Below are 21998 nucleotides of genomic sequence, written 5' to 3'. Positions count from 1 at the left end.
CCACACCGTCCGCTAATGGCCCATAGTGAAGCTCTAGTGCGACGTAAATAAAATACCTACCTACCAAGAAAAATACAAGGGGGTTGCTTTTAAACTCATGAAACCTTGCTTCTCCCTCTCGAGTTGGATACGCCAAAGCATCTTCTGGGAGACTCCCACCTCAGTAAACATAATTATGATTCTTTGCTGTGATACTCCGAAGAGGTAGGTTGGCCATTTGGAAGGACAATTTTAGGTAGATTGTTTAATTTGATACATTTAGCAATGATTGTTTAATTATATTAGGCAACTGCAAAAGTAGGGGATGGCCGTATATACGTCTAGATTAAGGGAAATTAAGATTAAACTAAAATTTCACTTAAGCTGGAATTGGCGTGTCATAAATTGGACTCGAAGACTCGTCTTCTACAAACCCAAAAATTCCTTATTTTTTGCAACAGCTTTCGATGCAAACGGTAAGAGAGTGCTTCAACGGGATTTCTTGTAATAAGATATTTTCTGGTAGAACGCATGATTGAGATCGATCGCTGTCAAATTTTGAGAGCAGGGTACCGAAGTCCTCAGTTTTGATTATACTCTTGTCTTGCTGAATGTGCTTACACGAAATACTAGTTCCAGGTAATGTAACAGCTTTATTTAATTGTCATTTAACAAAATAGTACCGCAGTGGACTGATCGTTAAGACACGGTTTCCAGCAGATCACCGAAGTCAAGCATCACTGGCTGCGGTCAGTGTGCGGGTGGGTGACCAGTTGGATCAGTCTGCGTAGGGACCGAGGGTGTGCGGTATTGGTACTCGCTAAACTGTTCATCGGGAGCTGCCGAAGCGGGAGTGCCATTCCCTTTGCAGAGGATCTAAATTGTGATGGCATGTTTTCGGATCATCCTCAGGGCCAGGGATGTTTCCCAGACCGTCACCAATAGCCCGTTGCGACGTAAATGAACTACAATTTTAACAAAATATGTTTTTTAGGGAATCAATTCTGTTCTCTGAGAGTAAGGAAAAGTGCAGGTTATTAGTTATATTAGTTTAATTAGGCAGCCGCAATTAGTAATTGAAAAACTAAAAACCAATAAGCTGATTAAGATTTTTATTTCTGTCACATTAAAACCCTGCTGACTGCAACTAACTGATCAGATTAACTCGGCTACCGCACTACGTTTATCTCAATCAGGAGTTGACAGCTAAACCAAGTGAAAGTTTTGTTTTCGTCTTTCACTTTCTTCCTTCTCGCAACGTCTCGAAAATATATTTCGAAACGTCGGGAGTGATAAATAATTTTTAAATAAATTTTTTATAAGAATATATAACTACTGATTTACCCTCGTTCAGCGAATATGACTGACGTTTTTGACTTAGAGCTACACGAGTCATATATCTATGACGAAGATACAGAGGATGATGAATTTGAAGATGATGGACAGGTAGGCCTAATTATTTTACTTTCAATTTCTTTTATCTTATCTAAAAATTCTATCAAACAACTTTCCTCAATTTTTAAAAAAATTTATATAACTTTCAAATATAAAAATTTTCTCAATCAAGGTCATTGACTATGAGTTTTAGTTTTAATTTTGTTACTTAATTATCTGTTTCATACGTTTTTTTAAAAAATGCGTAAAATTGCTATTTTTTTATTACATTGTTTTAAATTTATTTTTTTGTTGTAAAATTTTACCCTTTAGTTTCGTTTTTATCTTCAATAATATGTGAATTAAGTTGGTCATGAAGTATATTGACCTTGCCCTATATTAAACGCATGTAGGTCGAATAATGTGGAACTGTATTTCTCGACCACAAATTACGTAACGTAATGTTTTGGTTTGAACTTGCCTTTAATATTAGTGATTTCACATACTAATATTAAAGGCAAGTATATCTAATATTAAAGGCAATATTTGATATTGGATAAGAAACCTTAATTCAAATAGAAACATATTGTTTTTAATATTACAAATCTATATAAATATTTATTACGTATTTTCAAAAAGAAATATTTTAATATCTTAACTCGCAAAAATAATTTATTTTAAAAGTTTGAAATGCAATGACAACATTTTAATATTTTATGAAGTTAAGAAAAATAAATCTCCAATCAAATAGTGTCAAAATAAATTTTCTTCTGGTTATTTAACATAAAAAAATTAGGTAACACAAAAGTTTAAGCTTGATACTTGGCATTTTATCTTAAAATTCTAAATTTGTTAGCATACTTGTTAAGTACATTTTAAAAGGGGAAAGTTTTGTTTTTTTCATGTAAAAAATGGTATAAAGAGGTAGAAACTTCGAATATTAATCGTCTTGCATAAGTGAATTAACAAATTTATATCATGTATTTAATAAATTTTTGTTTAAATGGGTTATTTGCCCTTAGAATTTTGGCAACAAATGATTGCTAAATTTCCATAACATTTTATAAATACTCCTTCTATTGATATTTCCGTAACCTGATCTGTTGAGCCAACTACAATCGCCAAGGTGCCAAATAGATTTTAAATTTAAACTTCTAAATTTAAAAAAAAAAACAAAACATGTGGATGTTTGCTTGGGGGTGGCTATGAGTTATACACTTCAAGTTGGTCCCTTTCTGTGATGTTTTTTTAATTTCTCGCCGGCCGCTGCCTGGAAGTTGCCAAGACTTGGCGATTATTCTGCCACAGATCAGGATACGGAATTAATAGTATATTAGTTATCAGGTGATTGCAAACTTTTCTCCTCAATTCTAAATGCGTTAAAACGAGAAATTCCTTTCATTTATTATCTTCGGAGTAGTTGTTATGGAGATATTTCAGTATTGATATCTGTTAGTTCCAATCACTATAGCTAAAGTGCGATAGCGATTTTAGAAAAGCGAAAAATATCTTGTGGTTTGTCCTGGGTAAAGTTTAATATTTTAGTTCACTGTCTTGAAGTTACCATAACTTAGAATTTACAGGGGTCTGTTTAGAAGAAATTTGGGTCGGTTAACGGACCCTTCACAAAACAAGATTTCATAATAGCGGACCCTTCACAAATGTGTTTATCTTTATTATTGATTTGTTAATCGGATAAACCCTTCCCAGGAAGGGGGGGGGGCAAGAAATATAGATGTGAACGAACTAAGTTTTGCCTTTGACAGACGCTTTTATTTGTCTGAAATGAATATTCCGCATTCAACAGTATAGGCTAAATACCAAATATTTCTATGTTGCATCTCTAATTTAGTAGCAGCGATTGCTGTTTATTTTTTAAAATTTAATTGTTTAAATTTATAATTTTACAGTGTTGAGCATAAACTTGTATCTCTTTACAATTTTAAAACTCCCTGAAAAATTTTTCTGCTATAACAGGACCCTATTTTCACACATTCACAAAAGTAGGACCCTGGTTGAAAGAATGTGTCTTAACATTTATTTTATATTCACTAATTACGAGTAATTTTTTCATAATTTTACAAAAACCGGACCTTTCACAAAATGTCTGGACAGACCCCCGATTTATTCTGTATTCCAGTTTAGATGTGTAAAAATCTGTCCACTGAATATTTGAAATGATTATTTTTTAATTTCTAAGCGTTATTCAAAAAGTTTTATTCATTCCCAGTGTTCGTATATTTGCAATGGCACTGTAAAAAAACTGGGGCAAAAATGGAAAAGAAATAACAATGATATAAATAAAGCACTATTTTATTTCTAATTTGTAAATTAAAAGATATGCATGCATGAGGATTCTGTAAACTTTTAACTACAATGTTATCGTGCTTTTAAATAAACAGTTTTTGATACTATTTGTGCTTGTTTCATGGTTAATATTATTTTTTCATAATTTTTTTGTCAGTTGCATGCATATGTACTTAGTATCTCGAATCCTTACATTTTAATTGATATTTTATTGCAACTTGAAAATTTTGCCACTAACATGACTAATTATGCTTGTGGCCCTTCAGTCTAAAAAGTTGTGCACTCCTAATATAGGAAGTTAAAAAATTCAGTGTTAAAAATCAAACTATTGTGTGGTGTAACATTACTTACTTTATCTTTTACAACACTGTATAGTTTAGGTAACCCATTGTACAGTTCAAAAAATAAGTTTAAACAGTGTTATATATGATATGGGTGTGTGTAAAAAATTTTTTTCTTGGAATTTATGGAATTTGTGGTTTTATAGAAGCAAATAAAATTTCTGATTAACAAGTTTTGTAAAAAATCTCATAATTAACAGTTTTGTACATTTTTCTTTCAGAAGATGTCTGATGATTACCTAAATTCTTCCCTTGAGTAAGTGTATTTTGTGTTTTACTGAATCATTACTTCACCTCAAAAAGATTGGTTTCTTAGTTTAGTTTTAAAACTCAAATATTCTGCTTAGTGTATTATTTTTTACAAAACTTATTTGCTGAGTAAGAAATCAGGATTAATCTAAAATAAGTTTTAATTTGAATTTTAAAAAGCCAATTTAATTTGTTCATATGTATTTTTAAAACACTCTTGCAATAGGGGGAAAAATTCTATCTGTTGCTGTATGAATATTATTATTCTCTTAAAACTTAAGAAGTGTTCTTATTTGCATCTTTTTCCCCCTATAACTTATGAAGTAGTTTTTTTTTAAATTTTTTTAATTTACACATGTTTCTCTCCTTGTTTTGTCTGTAATAAAAAAAAACCTTAAAGCAAAAAAATAATCTTTCTTCAAAAAGTTTTTTTGCACATAATTTTCTTTTGATTGATTTGCAATTATACTAAGCGAGTTCCTTCCTTGCTCACCACTCTGTCTTCAACCTATATGATGTCTTCTCAGTAATTTTTGTTTTTCTGTTTTGAGACCCATGATGAAATAAAGTTTGCCTCCTTATTTTTTTAAAATTTTGAATCGGAATTAGAAGAATTGAAAAAAGCTCATCTTCACATTATATTTTTTAAGTAAATAACAATCTATGTCAACTATTTTGAAATGAAATCCAATTAAATCTGGAATAATGATTCTTATGTTTTATCCAATTATCCCTAGAGGCAATTTTCAACAATTCTTAACATAACCAACTCTTATGCCAAGTATTGACTAACACATTTTCACAAAGAGTGAAATTAAAACTAATCTGCTCTTATTGAATTTTTTTCTAAAATTCTTTGTAATTTCCAATTTTTTTTCTTACGTTAGGTCTGAAGATATAGAAAGTGTTACCATAACAGATCTTGAAATTGATTCTAGCACAAAGAAAGCAGGAGTCAAGGATTTTGAACTTCTTAAAGTTTTAGGAAAAGGTGGATATGGAAAGGTATTCTTTAATTTAGCTAAATCTTAAGTTTTTAAAACTGATGACAAAATATACTAAATATTTTCGGATGTGTCCTAATTGTTATTTTTTTTTACAGGTATTTCAAGTTCGAAAAATAAGTGGTAAGGATTCTGGCAAGATATTTGCCATGAAAGTATTAAAGAAGGTAACATCCTTAGTTAATTAGTTTCAATTTTTATAATTTAAATAACCATCTGAAGATTTCTAATATAAAAATACTAAACAGTTGATTTAACCTTGAATAATTCTACTGTTGATTGTAGCCTACTTCTTTAGTAATTATTGTAATATGAAGACTATTGCTTAAGAATGATTATAAGATGAGAAATATTTAATAAATTTTAAAATGAAAAATAAATTAACTAAAACTTTGTAATGTTTTATTATTTTAAAGTTCAGGGAAAATAAATTCTTCATTCCCTCACTGAGAAGAAAACAAATCTGCGTTGAAGGAAAATATGCTGTTTTTTTAATGTGTTAGACACCAATCAAATCCTTAGTTTTATTTAGTCAAATTTAGTGAAAATTTTTTGTTTCTTACTTAAAATCTCTCTCTATTTTTAAATGCAACACTTAATTTTGTTACTTAATTACAATTTTGAAACCACTAATATTTAAAGAAATGTAAAGCAAAATGAATATATTTAAAAATACATTACCTTGTTAGAATAGTATAATAAAAAAGTAAATATCAGCAGGTTTGCTTTGAATCTGTTATATTGTTGTAGGCAATTAAACTTTTCTATAAATTAATAAAAAAAAAAACCATTTGATTCCTCCTTTCACACTATTGTGAAAATTTCAGTTTTCCTTACTGATTTTAACCCCTTAACTGCCGAGTGAAATTAACATGATTCACTCCCCAGTGCCACCGTTTTTCGCTCAAGTGCACTTTCTTACACGGTGTTTTGGTGGGGGAAAATGATGCACGCTTTGCAATTTAAAGACAGTTTAGTTTTACAAGACAAGAAAAAGGAAAGAAAGAAAATACAAAATTTAAATTAAATAATAAAAATACAATATAAAAGATGTTAAAACTTAGCTGTTGTATGATAAATCCTGAAACATGGTTGGACACATCACATTCATCGCACTGATAGCGGGATTTTTTTTGGATTTTTTTCCTTGAACAAACAGCACATTTTCGCGATGCTTTTTTCTTTGAAGACGTTGATGGAAATAACAAAAAGCACCAAATACATACGGGAAACGAAAGCGAAAAAAGAATAAACTCGACCTTACTCAAATAAATACAACCAAGCGATTAATACAATATCACTTTTCCGTAACATCCTTTTCCCATTCCCCCTCACCCGAAATTAGTAATTCATTCGCAAAGCAAACACTTTCAAGGCTATTTTACTGCATTCTGAAGTAGGGGGTGTAGTTCTATTTATAGCAGCGCAATACAAAGCATGGTACTTCGGGAAAGCGTATATATACGCCTGTGACAGTTAACGCATCGTCTGGCCGAAACGTATATATGCGCCCGCGGCAGTTAAGGGGTTAATGCTCTCCAATTTATTTGTAAGATAGCTTAACACATAAAAAATTTTTTTTTTCCTTGTGTCTTAAAAATTTGACAAAAATGGATAATTTTACTACTGGTGAAGCTTTGTAATAACTATATTTGCTTATTTTCAAATAATTTTTTTCTCAGAAAAGTGGAGCAGTCTTATTGCTTATTTGAAATTAACAAGTTTTGTTTTGCTAATTTATGTAATCATTACAAATTAGTTTTTATTTTTTTTTAAGCTTAAATCCTACTTTTAGATATATATTATTTAAGTGGAGAAATCTGCCATTATTTATGTAGGGTATTAATGTAAAATACACAAAATTAAAAACAGAATATCTTAACTTCTGATTTTAATGATCAGATGTTTATGTACTAAGACACAATTTTATTGGTTTGTGGGAATAGGCTAATAAATTTGCATAAACAATATTTTTAAGTTATAAAATCGGTTCTAGAGCTTTAATTTTATACTGGGACAACCAAAATTTGACCTAAACCATCGTAAAATAATCATCAGTAATCCCCCATTCCAACAATCAATGTAAAAGGATGAGTGCTTTTTCACAAAAAATGTCACATTTCAACAAAAATGTGAACAGTATGTATTCTTTGTATTATAATTTTTCATTTGAATTCACTTTATTAACTTTTTTTCAACAAAAGCAAGACTAGTTAGCCGATTATTTTAGACCAGTGACTGAATTTTCTTAATTTTTACCTCTGAGACACACAAACATATTTTCCGTGAATGAACATTTCTTTATATTCTATTATTTAAAACTTCATAGACATATTCTGTTATTTAAAATTATGTAGTTTAGAATGATATAGATGTAAAATTTTGTAAGGGTTTAATATTTAACTTTTATTAAATTTAATAATAAACTATTGCAAACCAAATTTTTTTCATTTAGAATTATCTTTTGTTTTTTGCAAGTTTATAATTGTGTGCAAAAATTTTTTGGTTCTTAAATTGTTTAAAATTTATAAAGCAAGCTGTAAACAAAAAGAGAAATTAACATTCAGACTTTCAAACTTTGGTAGTCATTATGCTTTCCCATATTTTGATGGTCAAAAATCCACACCTGTTAAAAATTTTTATGTTGAGAAAGTTTTTTTTGTGTGACTCATTTTACAATTTAGAATAATTAGCATGTTTTTGGGTAGAACTCCAAACAAAGACAAATACATCTTAGTATGTGAAAATTTGATCACTATATCAACAAGCAGTACGTTAAAATGAGTAATTTTTAATGTTTCACTATTTGTTTTATAGCTGTGCTTGATAAGTTTATATGTTTCAGGCAAAAATTGTGAGAAACAAAAAAGATACAGCTCATACAAAAGCCGAGAGAAACATTTTGGAAGCAGTTAAGGTAGCAATTTTTTTATTTTATACAATTCTTTAGTGCATTGTTTATCATTATTTGAAGGTTAAAAAGAGCTTTCTACTCTCTCTCTATTGTCTAAAATAGTGTTACACACCCTGAGACCTGCAGGTCACATGCAGCCTGCCAGTTATTAATGTTGAACCCATGGTAGCACCTAAATATGATAAACGTAAAATTTTCTTTTCTTGAGAAATTTAAAAAAAAGGAAATTTTTGACATGGAATGAATGACTCTTAAGAAATTTTAAAACTTTTTGACGATCTTAATTTGTGCAAATTTCATTGAGAATCAATGTGGTTTTCTGTTGCTTTTTCGATGGTAATTGGTACGGATTTCCACATGATTTCACCTTAGTAACTTGTCATAATAAAGTAAATTGTTTTCACAGTAGCTATGCATTTTCATGTAGTACTGAAAATTGTTAGTCTTATTTCGCATTGCAGAGTTGAACATTACAATAAAGACTAACTTATTTGAACTAAGATTTCTGTAACATTTAAATTGAACTAAGGACTAAAATCGTTACTATAAATCTTCCGCATGTTCTACTCATGGATTACCCAGCACATTTAAGGTGTCTAAAATTCTCTCACATAACAGGAATTCAGAGTTACTAAGTGCTATACTTTCTGAAAAAAAAAAAAAAAGAATTTTGTTTTTCTATTACTCTTGAGATTTTGACATCATAGGTGTTGTTGGTCTGACGTCAAATCACCCGTCAGGTTATTTTTTGACAACAGATGGTTTTTTTTTGATGAATTTAGAATTTCTTATCTGTAAAAGAAAGTTAAAATTTATAACTTAAAAATGAAATCCTCTAAAAGAAAATCAAAATATTTTTGATGCGATACGTGCTCTTTTGTCGTTTTGTATTTGTGACTATTTCATTATCTCCAAGTGACTTATGTGATTTTTAAAACCTAGTTATTTTTTATATGTTATTATATTTACTTGTGAGTCTCGAATTGCACATTTAAATTAACACTTTTTGGTGTGTTTTATTTGTGCCAATTTCATTGGCAGTTATTGCTGAGCATTTCTGCAATGTTTTGAAAATTCTGATATTTTTAGTGCAATATTGTAACGAAATGAGAATTTTGAATAGCACATTGGAAAATAAACTTTTTGACGCACTTAATTTGTGTCTATTTAAAATTTTTTTTGATAATTTTTTTTGCCAGTCAGTGCAATGTATTTTTACATGGTGTTTAAAATCTTGTGTGTTTCAACTGATGTGAAAAAGTGTATTTTCAACTGATTACTGTTTATAATTGTTGTTGTTACTGTTTATATCTTTTAAAATGCTTTTATAACCTATATTATTTTATAACTAAGCATTAAAAAATAAGTTTGATAAATGATATTTATACCGCACATAATTTTATGAATATATATTTTAAAATTGAAGTATAAGTAACAAAATGTTGAATCTCTATTTGCATATGCACTTTAATGGTTTTGTTGTAATTTAAATAATTTCAATCCTTATATATTTTCTTAATGAAATCATTTAATCTGCATTTATATGACTCAATAAAATAATTTTTTTACTTTCATTTTATAATTGTTAAATTTTATTTTAGGGAATATTTTTTACTTTAATAACAAAGTATATTTTGCATTTAGTTTACAATGAATTCTAATATTTAATATTAAAAACATTTAAATTTATGCAAATATATTACTAAGCCGCCTGGCAAAAAGGTTAAAATATTGATAAAAATAACCATGATTACCGATTTCCGTTAAGTGTTTGCAGGGTTGCTACGTTACCTGGAATACTGTGAAACAACAAGGAATTTGGAAATTGTCTAAAAATCAGGGAATTAAACATTTTTGAGCCAAAATCTGGCAAAGTCAGGGAGTTTGATTTGTATTTACAGTAGAACAAGTTTCCTATGCAAGACTTTCGTTTTCACCCCATATGGCTTGGAGCCAAATTTAACTGAACCGCAGCATGCTGTGGTTTTGTGACTTAGAAAACTTGCAATTGGAAAAAGGTTTATGATTGCTAGAATCCATAACATGTAGAAGGATGGATATACTTCAGATTGTTTTTTCTTATTTTTTATTAAGAAATTTATTGGGATAAATAGTGTTTTATTATCTCTTATAAATTATTAATGTTTTTATTATTAATTTTCTTAATCCTCTATCGCCAAGGTTTGATAAATGAATTCAATTAAACTTGTTATCAAGAATGCTCATGAAGTATAGGGATTGTCATTTCACTTGGAAATTATAATGCTATACTATAATGTGGGGTTAATGCAAATTTTTTTATTTTTAGGGTCCATTTTTGTAGAGAATGGAAAATATTTTTCTGAAAATTTCTTAATTGATAAAGAACATTAAGTTTTCTCAGTAACTATTCTTTATTAATTTTTTTAATAAGTCCATGTTTTTGCGATCGTTTTTTGGCTGCTTCCTCGTGGTTTTTCAAATTGTTTCCTATATTTTATTTTCCTATATATTATATTTAATATATGGTTCCGACATGAGAATTTCGAATTTGAGCCATCACTTTTTTTGAAACTTTCAATTTGTGACGATTCCATCATAATTTTACGTCCTTAGTTGATAATTTATCAGCAGTTATTTATCATTTTTTTCGGTTCCTTTACAAGGTTTTTCTTTTACCGATATTTTTAATATGATGTTATTATGACTTTCGAATTTTGATTCGAAATATCACTTTTTGTTGTATATAATTTGTGATACAATGTAACTTTACATGGTTTGATAATAGTTTTTTTTCCGAAGTTATTAATAATTTTTTTGATTCTTTAGATTTGATTTTTCAAATTTAGGTTTTTTAATATTATAATATTACGCATTGCAAATTTAGATTTCTAGTTATCACTTGCTGATGTGTTTAATTTGTTACGATTCAATCAATCTTAATGTCATAATGTTTGGTTTTTGTGTTTCCTTATTTGAGCTTCTCCGCATTTGGAGCGGATGTTTCCTGGTCGCTGGGAGAGGTTTCATAGTCTTTCCTAGTCTTTTCTTTAACACAAAGTATATTGAAAAAATTCAGTGCCTACCAAAAGTTGTTGCAATAAAGATGGTCGCTACATAGAGGTGGTCTTTTTGGAGGTTTCATTGTATTACTTTTTTTTTTGGTTATTGTTTATTTTGCCCATAATACTGTCAGTACATACTGTGATATTAGTCTGGAATTTTTTAAATATATGTCTGGAAAACCTGTAAAAATCGGGGAATTTTGTTTAAGTAGCAAGCCTGCACTTGGTCTTGCTGTCCTTTATTGGTTTACCTGCTGTGCATGGCCCTTTGTTATAAAAGTTAGTTTAAAAAAGCCAAGTCTAGAGAAATAGTATTAAATAACATTACTTTAAATTTTTCTAATATTTTATTTAAATGTAAATACTACAATTGTTTATTTTATTTAGAATGTTATAATAGCTATCCTAGTTTTCATAAAACTTTACTACCTAACTCCTCTTGATTATGAAACAGCTTTGATTTGATAAGATATCTCTGATACTTTAAAAATTGACTAATTGTAAATCCACTGTTTAAAGAGTTAGTCATGAAAAAAGTGTGTTTAATATTTTTTCTTTATTTTTAAATATGTCTTGGAGTGCTTTTCTCGTTTGATGTTTTATGTCACTAAAATTTTTGAAACTGAAATAATTATTTACTTTTTCTGTTTAGCACCCATTTATTGTGGATCTTCACTATGCCTTTCAAACTCCAGAAAAGTTATACCTGATTTTGGAATACTTAAGTGGGGGCGAATTATTTATGCATCTAGAAAGAGAAGTTATGCTGCTGGAAGACACAGCCTGGTATGTGTATATCTTAAAAGTATTTTATTAGACTTTAAATTTGAGCACAATACGTGAACTGAGGCATCTTTCACAAATTGATTTTCTTCAAGGAGAAAAAATGTTTAATTGGGTATAATATAAAAAAAAACACAACTACTTCCACTTAGTAGGAATAACATTTACCATAACGCAATGCTAAATTCTATGCCACTATCCACATAAATGCCACTATCCACATAAATCAATTATTAATCAAAAATCGAATATCAATTACTTTAAGAAATTAATTAATTAAAGAATCAGTTTTTTTTTTAAGTAATAAAATATGTTATGCTTTTTCATCAAAACAAAGTTTGATTGTATTTATAAATATCCCAATTATTTTTAGGTTGCAGTTTTAAAATTATCTTAACTTTTATCTTTTAGCTTCTATTTGACTGAAATATTGTTGGCATTAGAGCATTTACATAAAGAAGGTATTATTTATAGAGATTTGAAGCCAGAGAATATTTTACTAGATAATTTAGGTGAGTTCTGCAATTTATTCTTAATTTAATCAATATGGATCTTTTTTACTTATTATTTTTAACTTTATATTGACTTCTTTATATTTTTTATTTTTTTATTTTATTTCATTTGTTACTTCTTTTTCTGGGAATGTTTTTTGAAAGAGATTTGCATGTAGTTGAAAATTGTATACAAGTTTAATCTATGTTCTAACTCATATCAGGAATGAAAGTCAATGTATAAAATATTTTTAGTATAAGATGATTATAAAAAGTTACTAAGTTCAAATAATTTTTTAGAGAAAAATAATTTAAATAACTCTTTAGTGTACATCCCAAAACATTTTCACTTCAAGTAATGTCCCTAAAAGGAGCTACAATGAATGGTTACTTATAACATCTCTTGTGGCATATAGAGAATTCATTGATTTTTCAAGCAGTTCTGATGAAAATTTTGTGATTAGCATTGATTTTTTAGGAAATCTAAAATTGTGGGGTATAAAGTACTGTGTGTGATATTACTGAGATTTCCTAATAAGTTATTTTTCTTGACATTCTAATTTCTGTGCGAAAGTATAAAATTTCTTTTATTAGTAATGTATGGTAGATATTGGTTACTAATCGATGATTCAATAATTTTTAGGGCATATAAAGTTGACCGACTTTGGCTTATGCAAAGAGTCCATACTTGATGGTTCTATAACTCACACTTTTTGTGGAACTATCGAATACATGTAAGTTATTTCGAAAATACTAAAAACTGCACACCACTTATAAAATGGTTTAAAAAAACTTAGAGGTATTGTTTAATTACAGGGCACCTGAAATATTAGCTCAAGTTGGACATGGTAGAGCTGTTGATTGGTGGAGTTTTGGAGCTCTTATGTATGATATGTTAACTGGTTCTGTAAGTTATATTTAAGATTTTTTTATTTTTGTAAAATGTTGTATTAATTATCGCAATGTCTACTATTTATCTAAAGCATTGTTTATCTTGTTTCTATTGCTAAAGCATGCTGCTAAAGTATTTTTTTGTTTTTGTAAAATTTTTACATAACAAAATGATAGTACAAGATGAATAACCTCGGGGCTTTTAAGCATATTTTTTGTTGTAAAGAATAAAATGATCAAAATTTATTTTTAGAAAGGATACTGTTGACAAACTAATATGCTCTTTTACTAGGATGCATAGCATTTTAAAAAGTGCTCAATGTGTTTATTTTTGATTTTCATTTTTTAAAAGCTGATAAAGAAGCTTTTTGTCATTGATTGTTTATAAATAGTGCTTGATTTCCCACTTTCCAAAATGAGATTTTTCTTTTCTGTAGCATGTCTAGTTTTGCCTCGAATTACGCAAAAAGCATGGTTATTGAACTATAATCCTTTTTGGCGTACCGTTTGTCTTTAGCGTATGAACGTGACGATCATTTTACATGTTTCATAATATACTTATGACTTTGGATACACTAAGCAGGATTTGGTGAGCAGAATTCCTTCTCTCTCATGTGCATATATGCTGCATTTTGCAAGAGATTCTTGATTCCAGACTTCATTTTCCACCTTTTGAAGTCTAACTAAGACTTTCTGAAATTTTTACTGATGGTAGGGGCCAATTACACATTGCCAATTTTTTCTTCCCTAATCGCAAAAGAAATTCTTCGTCACTGGCAAGCTGATGGCCTTCTTGCACTATTCTACAGATCAGTACCGTAAACCTTGAACTTTACTTGGAAATTATTCGTTAATTATGTATTTTCATGTGAATTCAGAGTAGTGTGAATTCAGAGTAGTAGTAAAGCTTAGAAATTTTTAGTCATACACTAAAAATTTCTAAGCTTTATCATCTCAATCTTCCCATCTCAAACTTCCCAAATTTTCGCTACACACCCTGTTTACGGAATTTAATAAATTTTTACAAATTTAAAAGGCCAAATTTGTTTCCAAATATTTTCATAAGTTTTTAGATTTTTTCTGGATTTTTTTGTTGTTGTTAATTTAAAGGTTTATTTTAAATTAAGACAAAAATATATCTTATTTAAGAAGAAAATTATGAATTTTTCAAAAAATTTGTACTGTAGATATACAAAAATTTTTATTTTATTTTTATGATCAATATTCTCATTCTAGCCTCCATTTCAAGCAGAAAATAGAAAGAAGACCATTGAAAAGGTATAAATATTTGTTTCAAACTCATTGTTTTTTTATTTCTGTTGATAAATAGTAAGATTGTTTTTTGCTGAATTATTACAATATGCAAGTTTTATTATTATAACACTTCTGAAATTTTTTTTAAAATTGTATTTTGAATATTTAAAGTTAGTATATTAAACTATGCATTGATTAGAGTTATTAAGATTTAACACACTAACTAAAAATGTTTTTTTTTTACTATTTTGAAGGCATCATTTTTCTAAATATGAAATTTTTAGATTAATTAAAATGCTTAAAATACTTATAATATTTTATGTAATATAGGTATGTTTAGAATATGTCTCATAATTGATATAAAAGGTTGGTTTAACAGTTTCATTTTCAATACATAATATGTGACAAGTATAGCTTGTGATATGCATGTTATTAAATATTAATTAAAATTATTCTGAAGTTTTAAATTTTAGAACTGTTGTCCTGTAGTTAATGTATTAGTTCCTTACCTCAAGTTTAAACTTTAAATGTTAGTAAAGTTCAGGCATTATTACTATTTGTGTTTCACTTATTATTGTAAATTACTTTGCCGTTGAATATATTAATTTTTAAATTTTCAAGGAAAGTTGATGTCATTCTCTTAGGCATAGCTGGGAATACTAAACTGAATTGCTGTAATCTATCTCCATTACGCAAGTTTTATGTGTTTATATCTTGCCCTTGTAACCTCTTATATTTTAAAGTTATAGAATTGTATAAGCCCTACTTTCTGATATGGCTAAATATTTACTTGAATATAGAAATATGTTTGTATGTTTGCCTTTACTCAAATACACACTCATATATAAAAGGAAGTAAAAATTAAAAAATAAATGAAAGGATATGTTTTAAAAGGAAAAAATTATTTTAAAGTTGAAATCAAAGAACAGTTTCATGTTTCAAGCGTCTAAAACACCCACAAACCTTGTCAGGATATCAACGTATGAATGTTGAAAACTTAGAAACAAATAAAGCTACAGTTGACAAAAAAAAAGAGGGAAAATTTAAAAAAATGGGAGAAACAAGACAAATCAAGGTAGCCAAGAGGATGATAGTGGCAGAAAAAAACGAATATGGACAGAATAAATTTACTTGCACAATGCAGGATTAGGGCAGAAGTGAGATCATTAACTAATAAAATTTGCATTGATGCGAATGAAACAAGGCTCTAGGGCTAGGATATCAAGATAAGCTGATGTGTCAAGAGTAAAAAGAGTTTAACTCATTTGCCATTTTGATAATTATCAATATACGAGCTTTTATTAATCTCTTAATAACAATATTTGCAATGTTCATTTGGTCTAAATTCAGGGTTTGAAAAAACCCGGGGATTTTTGAAAAAACCCAGCCCGCCTGGGTTTCATTGAAAAAACCCGGGGAAAATTGGGTTTTATTTGAAAAAACCCGGGAAAATTGGGTTTTTTCATTTAGTGCTCATAAATATCACTGTGAAAATATTTTTTTAATTAAATAGTGTTGTATCAGTAAACACTAAAATTTCATCTGACTTTTACCTGTAATAAAATTAAACTGGAATAAATATTTAATGATCTTCCATGTTTTTATAATACGATTAATGGAAAGTGAAATTAAAATTACGCATAATTATAAAGAGTATCAGTTACTTGTCCCTTTTTTCAAATATTTAGATAAATATATGCATTTTTAGATACATTTTAACTTTATAGTTTCAAAAAACAAATTTATCTTAAAATTATAGAAAAGCATATATAAAAAATTATAGCTTATTTTTTTAAAATCAGAAAATAAAATTCTAAATTTGTTTATTGTTGTTTAATGTATCACTTAATAGAAATTTTTTTTGTTTGCTTTCAATATTTTTAAGCATGATTAAAAGAAACAAAATAAATTGTATTCAAATGAAATCTTAAAAATAATATTTAAAAAATCTTAAAAGTAATATTTTAATTTTTAACTGTTTTTTAATTGTGATAAACTTTCTCCAAATAGTTAAAAATTGTCAGCAGATGTTAAGAGTTAACTTAAAAAAAAAGGTCCATTTTTTCCTTTATTATTATTATCATACAACAGATTCAAAGTGTCTACATTTCTCTCTTAGATGGCGATACACTTTTACGAGTTTTGTAGCTTTATCTATTCCTAATCTATTTCGAAGTTTACTCTGCACCAAACCGAAAGTTGAAAAGTGTCTTTCGATAGAGACAGAGGATGCTGGTGCTGAGTGCAAAGAAAAAAGAATTGACAGAAATTTTGTGGAAGCTAGGAATTTTATTTATTTACTTATTTATTTATTTTTTTTGCCATAATTTTCCACTATTTTTTGATGAAAACTGTTCAATAACAGTGTCAAGCATCATTGATTTTGGAAAGTATTCAGGATCGGAAATTTTGGATGCCATAACACGTGGCAGAAATTCTGGATGATGCTTAGAAAGACAGCTTTCTGCTAATTGGTCTTGTTCATCATTTAAAAATTGTCCCCTTGTTTCGGGATCCAGGATGCATATGCTAATAAATGATGTGGCTGAACAGCCTGATTGAATCTTTTTACAAAATGTGTATGGGGTTCTAATTCATCACACGATAGTAAGTTAATTCATATTTCAACAGCTTCTGAAATTGAAATGTTTTCTGATTGAAGCTTTTTTAAAGCTTAAGAAACAATTGATATCTGTTTTTCCCAATTGATAGTTTATTGGTAAAGCCCAACATTATTTAATATTTTTGACATATTATTATTAGATTCATTTTGATGTTCAAGAACAATCTCTTCATATTTATGGTAATTATTGGCAAAAGTTTTTACGTGCTCACAATATGAATTCCACCTAGTATCATTTGGTCATCAAGCAGTTTTTTTCCATTGCCCATCCATGTGCTTGATGCACATTTCTAAAATATTTGTTAACTTCAACGATGTGTCCAATGATAGTATTAGGAGATACTTCTTTTTGAACCAAATTTAAAAAAAAAAAAAAATTGTGAAAAAAACCACCAAGTGGGTTTTTTCAAAGTGGGCCCACTTGGGGAACCCTGGTTATATGTATTTTATATTAAGTTTAAATAACGCATTATCACTAATACATATTTGAATCTTCTTTATTTTTAAGTACATTACGTTTCATAATTTTTTAACTCAAGAATTATAAAATATAAATGCAGTAATATAAAAGGAACAAGTTTATTAATCTTTTTGTTTTCACACACATTTATTTACTATATTTATTAAACATATGGATATTACCCATTATAAAATTATAATCTGTAAATATTTATAATCAGTAAAAACTAAAATTTCATCTGACTTGAGTTAAATAAAAAACTGAAATAAATATTTAATGGTCTTACATGTTTCTATAATAAGATTAATAGAAAGTGAAATTAAAACTACGTATAATTATAAAGAGTATCAGTTACTTGTCCCATTTGTTTTCAAATAATTAACCCTAGAAAAGGATTTCATTTTTAGATAAATAATTTTAAAAAGTTCTCCTATAAAAAGTTTTAGCTTTTTTTTTTCTTAAGCTAGAAAATAAAACTGTTTAAATTTGTTAATGTATCACTTGGTAAAAAAAGAAAAAAATTGTTTCTTTTCAATTTTTTTTAATATATTATATTATTATATTACCTGTATGTATTATATTACCTGTTTATTAATATATAAAGCATGCAACTATAGTTGAAAAATTGATCTTTTCAGACTATATTATTTAAATTTTTATTTGATTTAATATCATTAAAATATTACTTTTTGAAAAAACCCACTTGAAGTTTTCAATAGTACCTACTATAAAATTATATGCAGATCCGAGTTTCTTTTACTTTACTAATATTAGAAACTTAATCATATAAATCATGCAACTCTATTTGACAAATTTATGCTGCACAATAAATTATATGAAACTAAATGCGAAACAATAAGTTTTAGTAAAAAAAAATTTTTTTTTGTTGAAAAAACCCACTTATCGTTCCAAGTGGGTTTTTTCAAAGTGGGCCCACTTGGCGAACCCTGTTTAAATCTCAAAAGCATTCCAGGATTACCCCATATTGCCATAGTTGCAATGACAATGGCACGTTCGTTCCATTGCAACCCCTGCCATTATCAATACAGACAGAATCCTTCATTTTACTAACAGGCACGGAAATGATATTTAATAGAGGATATTGGTAATTTTGTGGCAATTGTATGAAAATATTAAAGGAACCACTTCATAATTACGAATAATGATTTTTCTGATTTTTCCCTCTTTTTAATATTCCTCATCAATTTTTTTTGTTAAGCACTGTGCCTTTACTTGTTTCTGATATGTTTCTATGTTTTCATAAGTTTTGTGGTCCTAAGGAAGAGTATTTTATACTGGGTGTTTGAAACATGTAGCCTTTTCTTTTCAATCAAGTAAATATAATTTTTTTTCTAGGTATATTTTTCGTCCTAGCTTTTTTCGAAATTATTCATTTCAAGCATATTATTTGTGAGATATATTTATATTCATATTTATTTTCTAGAGCCATTTTCTTTTTCTAGCACAAGTTTTTATGTTTAACTAGTAAAAGGAATTTTATTTTTAAGATTTAAAAGTACAAATAGTCAAATTTTATGCATATGATATTTTTGAAAAACTCCCTTTGTAAGAAAAAATGGAAAATTTGGATTGTACAAGATTTATTTTTATAAGCCCAATTTTAAATTTATTTGAAATAAAACTAAACTTTTTAAAATTTTAGTTTTATGCTAATTTATTGTAGTTTTTAATGATTATTATTTGAATTATATATTTTGAAATGGTATTAGATTACTTTAATTTAAAAAAGTGTGAAAAACTATCTTGCTTATTTGTTGTCGGTGTAACTTTTTTAATGTACTGCTGGACTGTGAGGCAATTTGTGTGAATTTCAAATCCACAATGTCTATTTAAGTTTAACTTTTCTTTTACAACTGTGGTGATAACTTATTTTTTTTTCAGATAATGAAGCATAAACTTATGTTTCCACATTATGTGACTAATGAATCAAGAGATTTGATTAGAAGAGTGAGTTTAAATTTTTTCTTTGTTTTAATCAATTTATGGGTCTCCCCAAGGAAAATTATAAAATTCTGAAAAATGTGCAAATATCTCAAACACAATAAACACAACATTGGTATTTTTCTTTGAGATTGAGCAACTTGAAAATTTTAAATACAGTAGAGAACCGATTATCCGGAATGATCGGGACTATCGCTATTCCGGATAACTGATTTTTCCGGTTTTCTGAATCGCTACAAAAAGCCGTTTTTTTAGTGTTAAACCCAACTAAAAAAGAAATATATTTGTAAATAATCTTAAAAATAAGAAAAAACGATGAGGTAATACACTAATGATTATTTTTGAAATGATGGTAAGGTAAACATCTTTCAAAAAAGAAAGAAAAATCATAAAATCTGATGAGGAAAAAAAATTTTTTTTTTAAAAATTGCGGGAAAATTTATCGAATTTCGTTCCGGTTTTTTGGTTTTCCGGTTTTCTGATTTCCGGATAACGGGTTCTGTACTGTAAAATAATTTATCAAATATGAACTATACATTATAAAAGCTTTTTTTCTTTTGTTATTTTAATGATATTGTGTATAATTATTACAGTCACCAATCTCCTTTGGTTAAATGTGATTTTGAATCATACATTTAAGTATTTGGAAATATAACAGCATTTATGTGCTTAGTTCCAGTAAACACTATCCTTTAAAAGGTTCTTTTTTATGTAAATGCATTTATGACATACAAAATCATAAAACACCTAAGCCTTAGTTTGCATTTTTGCTAGTCAAATACAAATTTTGCGTACATTAACTACAACTACATATTTTATAATTAAGTTCTTATTTTTGATGAGTAAGCATGCAATAATTTTTTTCTAATTTTTTTTCTTTATATTTATATTCATTTTCATATGAGAAAAGATATAGGAATAGATATGTGTTGGCATTCTTGATTCAATAAGGGAAACTTATTTAAGGCTTGATATAATTGTAGATAATGTATCTAAGGTTCTTTCATTTCTATTTGTTTTCTTTCTCTTTTATACTTATATCGGAGGGGAGATTTTAAAATACTAGGATCATTCAAAAAGAAAGTTTCCCCAAGAACTTAAAAATATAATTACATGAGTAGATTTATTGTAAAAGATGCAGTAAAGTATGCTCAGTGCTATTGCTTTGTTCTGTGTAGTTTTGTCCATGTACGTCAGATATAGATTTAACAAAACTCGCGAAGTTTCTCTTGCAGCTGTTTGACTATCTGCCTTACAGTTCCAATCTTGTTCACAGCAACTTTCACCTGTTTTTGTATCTAAAGAAATTCTTGTCAATGTGTTACTTTTCCACAGACAAAGATGCGAATGGGACTAAGGTTTGAAAAAACTCTGGTTTTATTTAAAAAGCCCAACCCACCTGGATTTCGAAAGCTTGGAATTTTTGGGTTTTTTGAGAAATATTTTTAAGTTTCTGTTATTCCTTTATGAAATTACATGATTTGTTTTGTTGTAACCATCGTTTGGGGAGTTTATAGATTGCTATCTGTTTTTTCTTATCGACAACCTGAATGCTCGATAAAAAATTAAATATACTCAAAGATCTCCAAAAAAAAAAATTTTTTTTTGCATTTATGTTGGTTTTGTTCCACAGTGTATTGAAATAAAATTTTAACTTAATCTTTTTGTTCAGTTTAAATTGCAATTTTATATACAATTCTGTTTTTTAAATTCCTTATCAACTTTTGGTTACTATAAAAATAGTTCTATAAATGATTTTCGCCAGATTGTTCAGTTAAATTGCGCGTAGTTAATTCCCATTAATAGTTTTGTATTAATTATTTTAATTGCCTATTTTGTCTGGAATCAGTTTTATATAAAGTTTATTATCAAAATAACTAACTAATTTGATGTTTGAAAATTAGAAAATGATTAAGTTGCATACTGTTTTCAGTATGTTTCTCATGAAACTTTTCTATATATTTTTTATAAAATGTTATATAATATGGTAATTTTAACTACAGGATTACTTTATAATAAAAGAATACCACTTTTAGTTTTTAGCCTTTAATTTAGACTAAATATCGAATATTAATCCGTAATATTAGAGAATAATATTTAGAATGGATTACAAATATTACAAGTTAATACCTTTAAGTAATGAATAAATGAATAAATAATTTACATTTATTTGTTGGAACCGTACCTATTTTTGGGCAAAGAGCAGGGTTGGCAAGATTTTGCCGCAGGTGGAAAAAACCATGGTAAATACCGGTAAAAACCGTCCTGGCAAAAACAGGTTTTTGCCAAGCAAAGTGGCAAAAAGTGGCAAAAACCTATATT

At 27.9% G+C, this 21998-nt stretch overlaps 1 protein-coding gene across 2 annotated transcripts in view; it reads left to right on the top strand.

Annotated features, from left to right (window-relative positions):
* Window positions 1-1102: 1102 nt before the first annotated feature.
* The window catches only part of LOC107451200 (ribosomal protein S6 kinase beta-1), a 39483-nt gene continuing 18587 nt past the window's right edge, over window positions 1103-21998 (top strand). The window contains exons 1-11 of one of the 2 annotated variants that reach the window (XM_016067218.3): window positions 1103-1425; window positions 4223-4257; window positions 5138-5255; window positions 5353-5421; window positions 8100-8171; window positions 11865-11998; window positions 12407-12507; window positions 13130-13220; window positions 13303-13393; window positions 14614-14655; window positions 19617-19682. In XM_016067218.3, coding sequence (XP_015922704.1) covers window positions 1339-1425; window positions 4223-4257; window positions 5138-5255; window positions 5353-5421; window positions 8100-8171; window positions 11865-11998; window positions 12407-12507; window positions 13130-13220; window positions 13303-13393; window positions 14614-14655; window positions 19617-19682 — 906 coding nt within the window. In that variant the 5' untranslated portion in view covers window positions 1103-1338. The remainder of the gene's footprint in view (window positions 1426-4222; window positions 4258-5137; window positions 5256-5352; window positions 5422-8099; window positions 8172-11864; window positions 11999-12406; window positions 12508-13129; window positions 13221-13302; window positions 13394-14613; window positions 14656-19616; window positions 19683-21998) is intronic. The other variant, XM_016067219.3, reaches the window with a different exon arrangement.

Source organism: Parasteatoda tepidariorum, chromosome 3 (genome assembly GCF_043381705.1).
Source record: "Parasteatoda tepidariorum isolate YZ-2023 chromosome 3, CAS_Ptep_4.0, whole genome shotgun sequence".
NCBI classification, from domain to species: Eukaryota; Metazoa; Arthropoda; class Arachnida; order Araneae; family Theridiidae; genus Parasteatoda; species Parasteatoda tepidariorum.
This window is presented reverse-complemented; position numbering and strand designations above follow the sequence as displayed.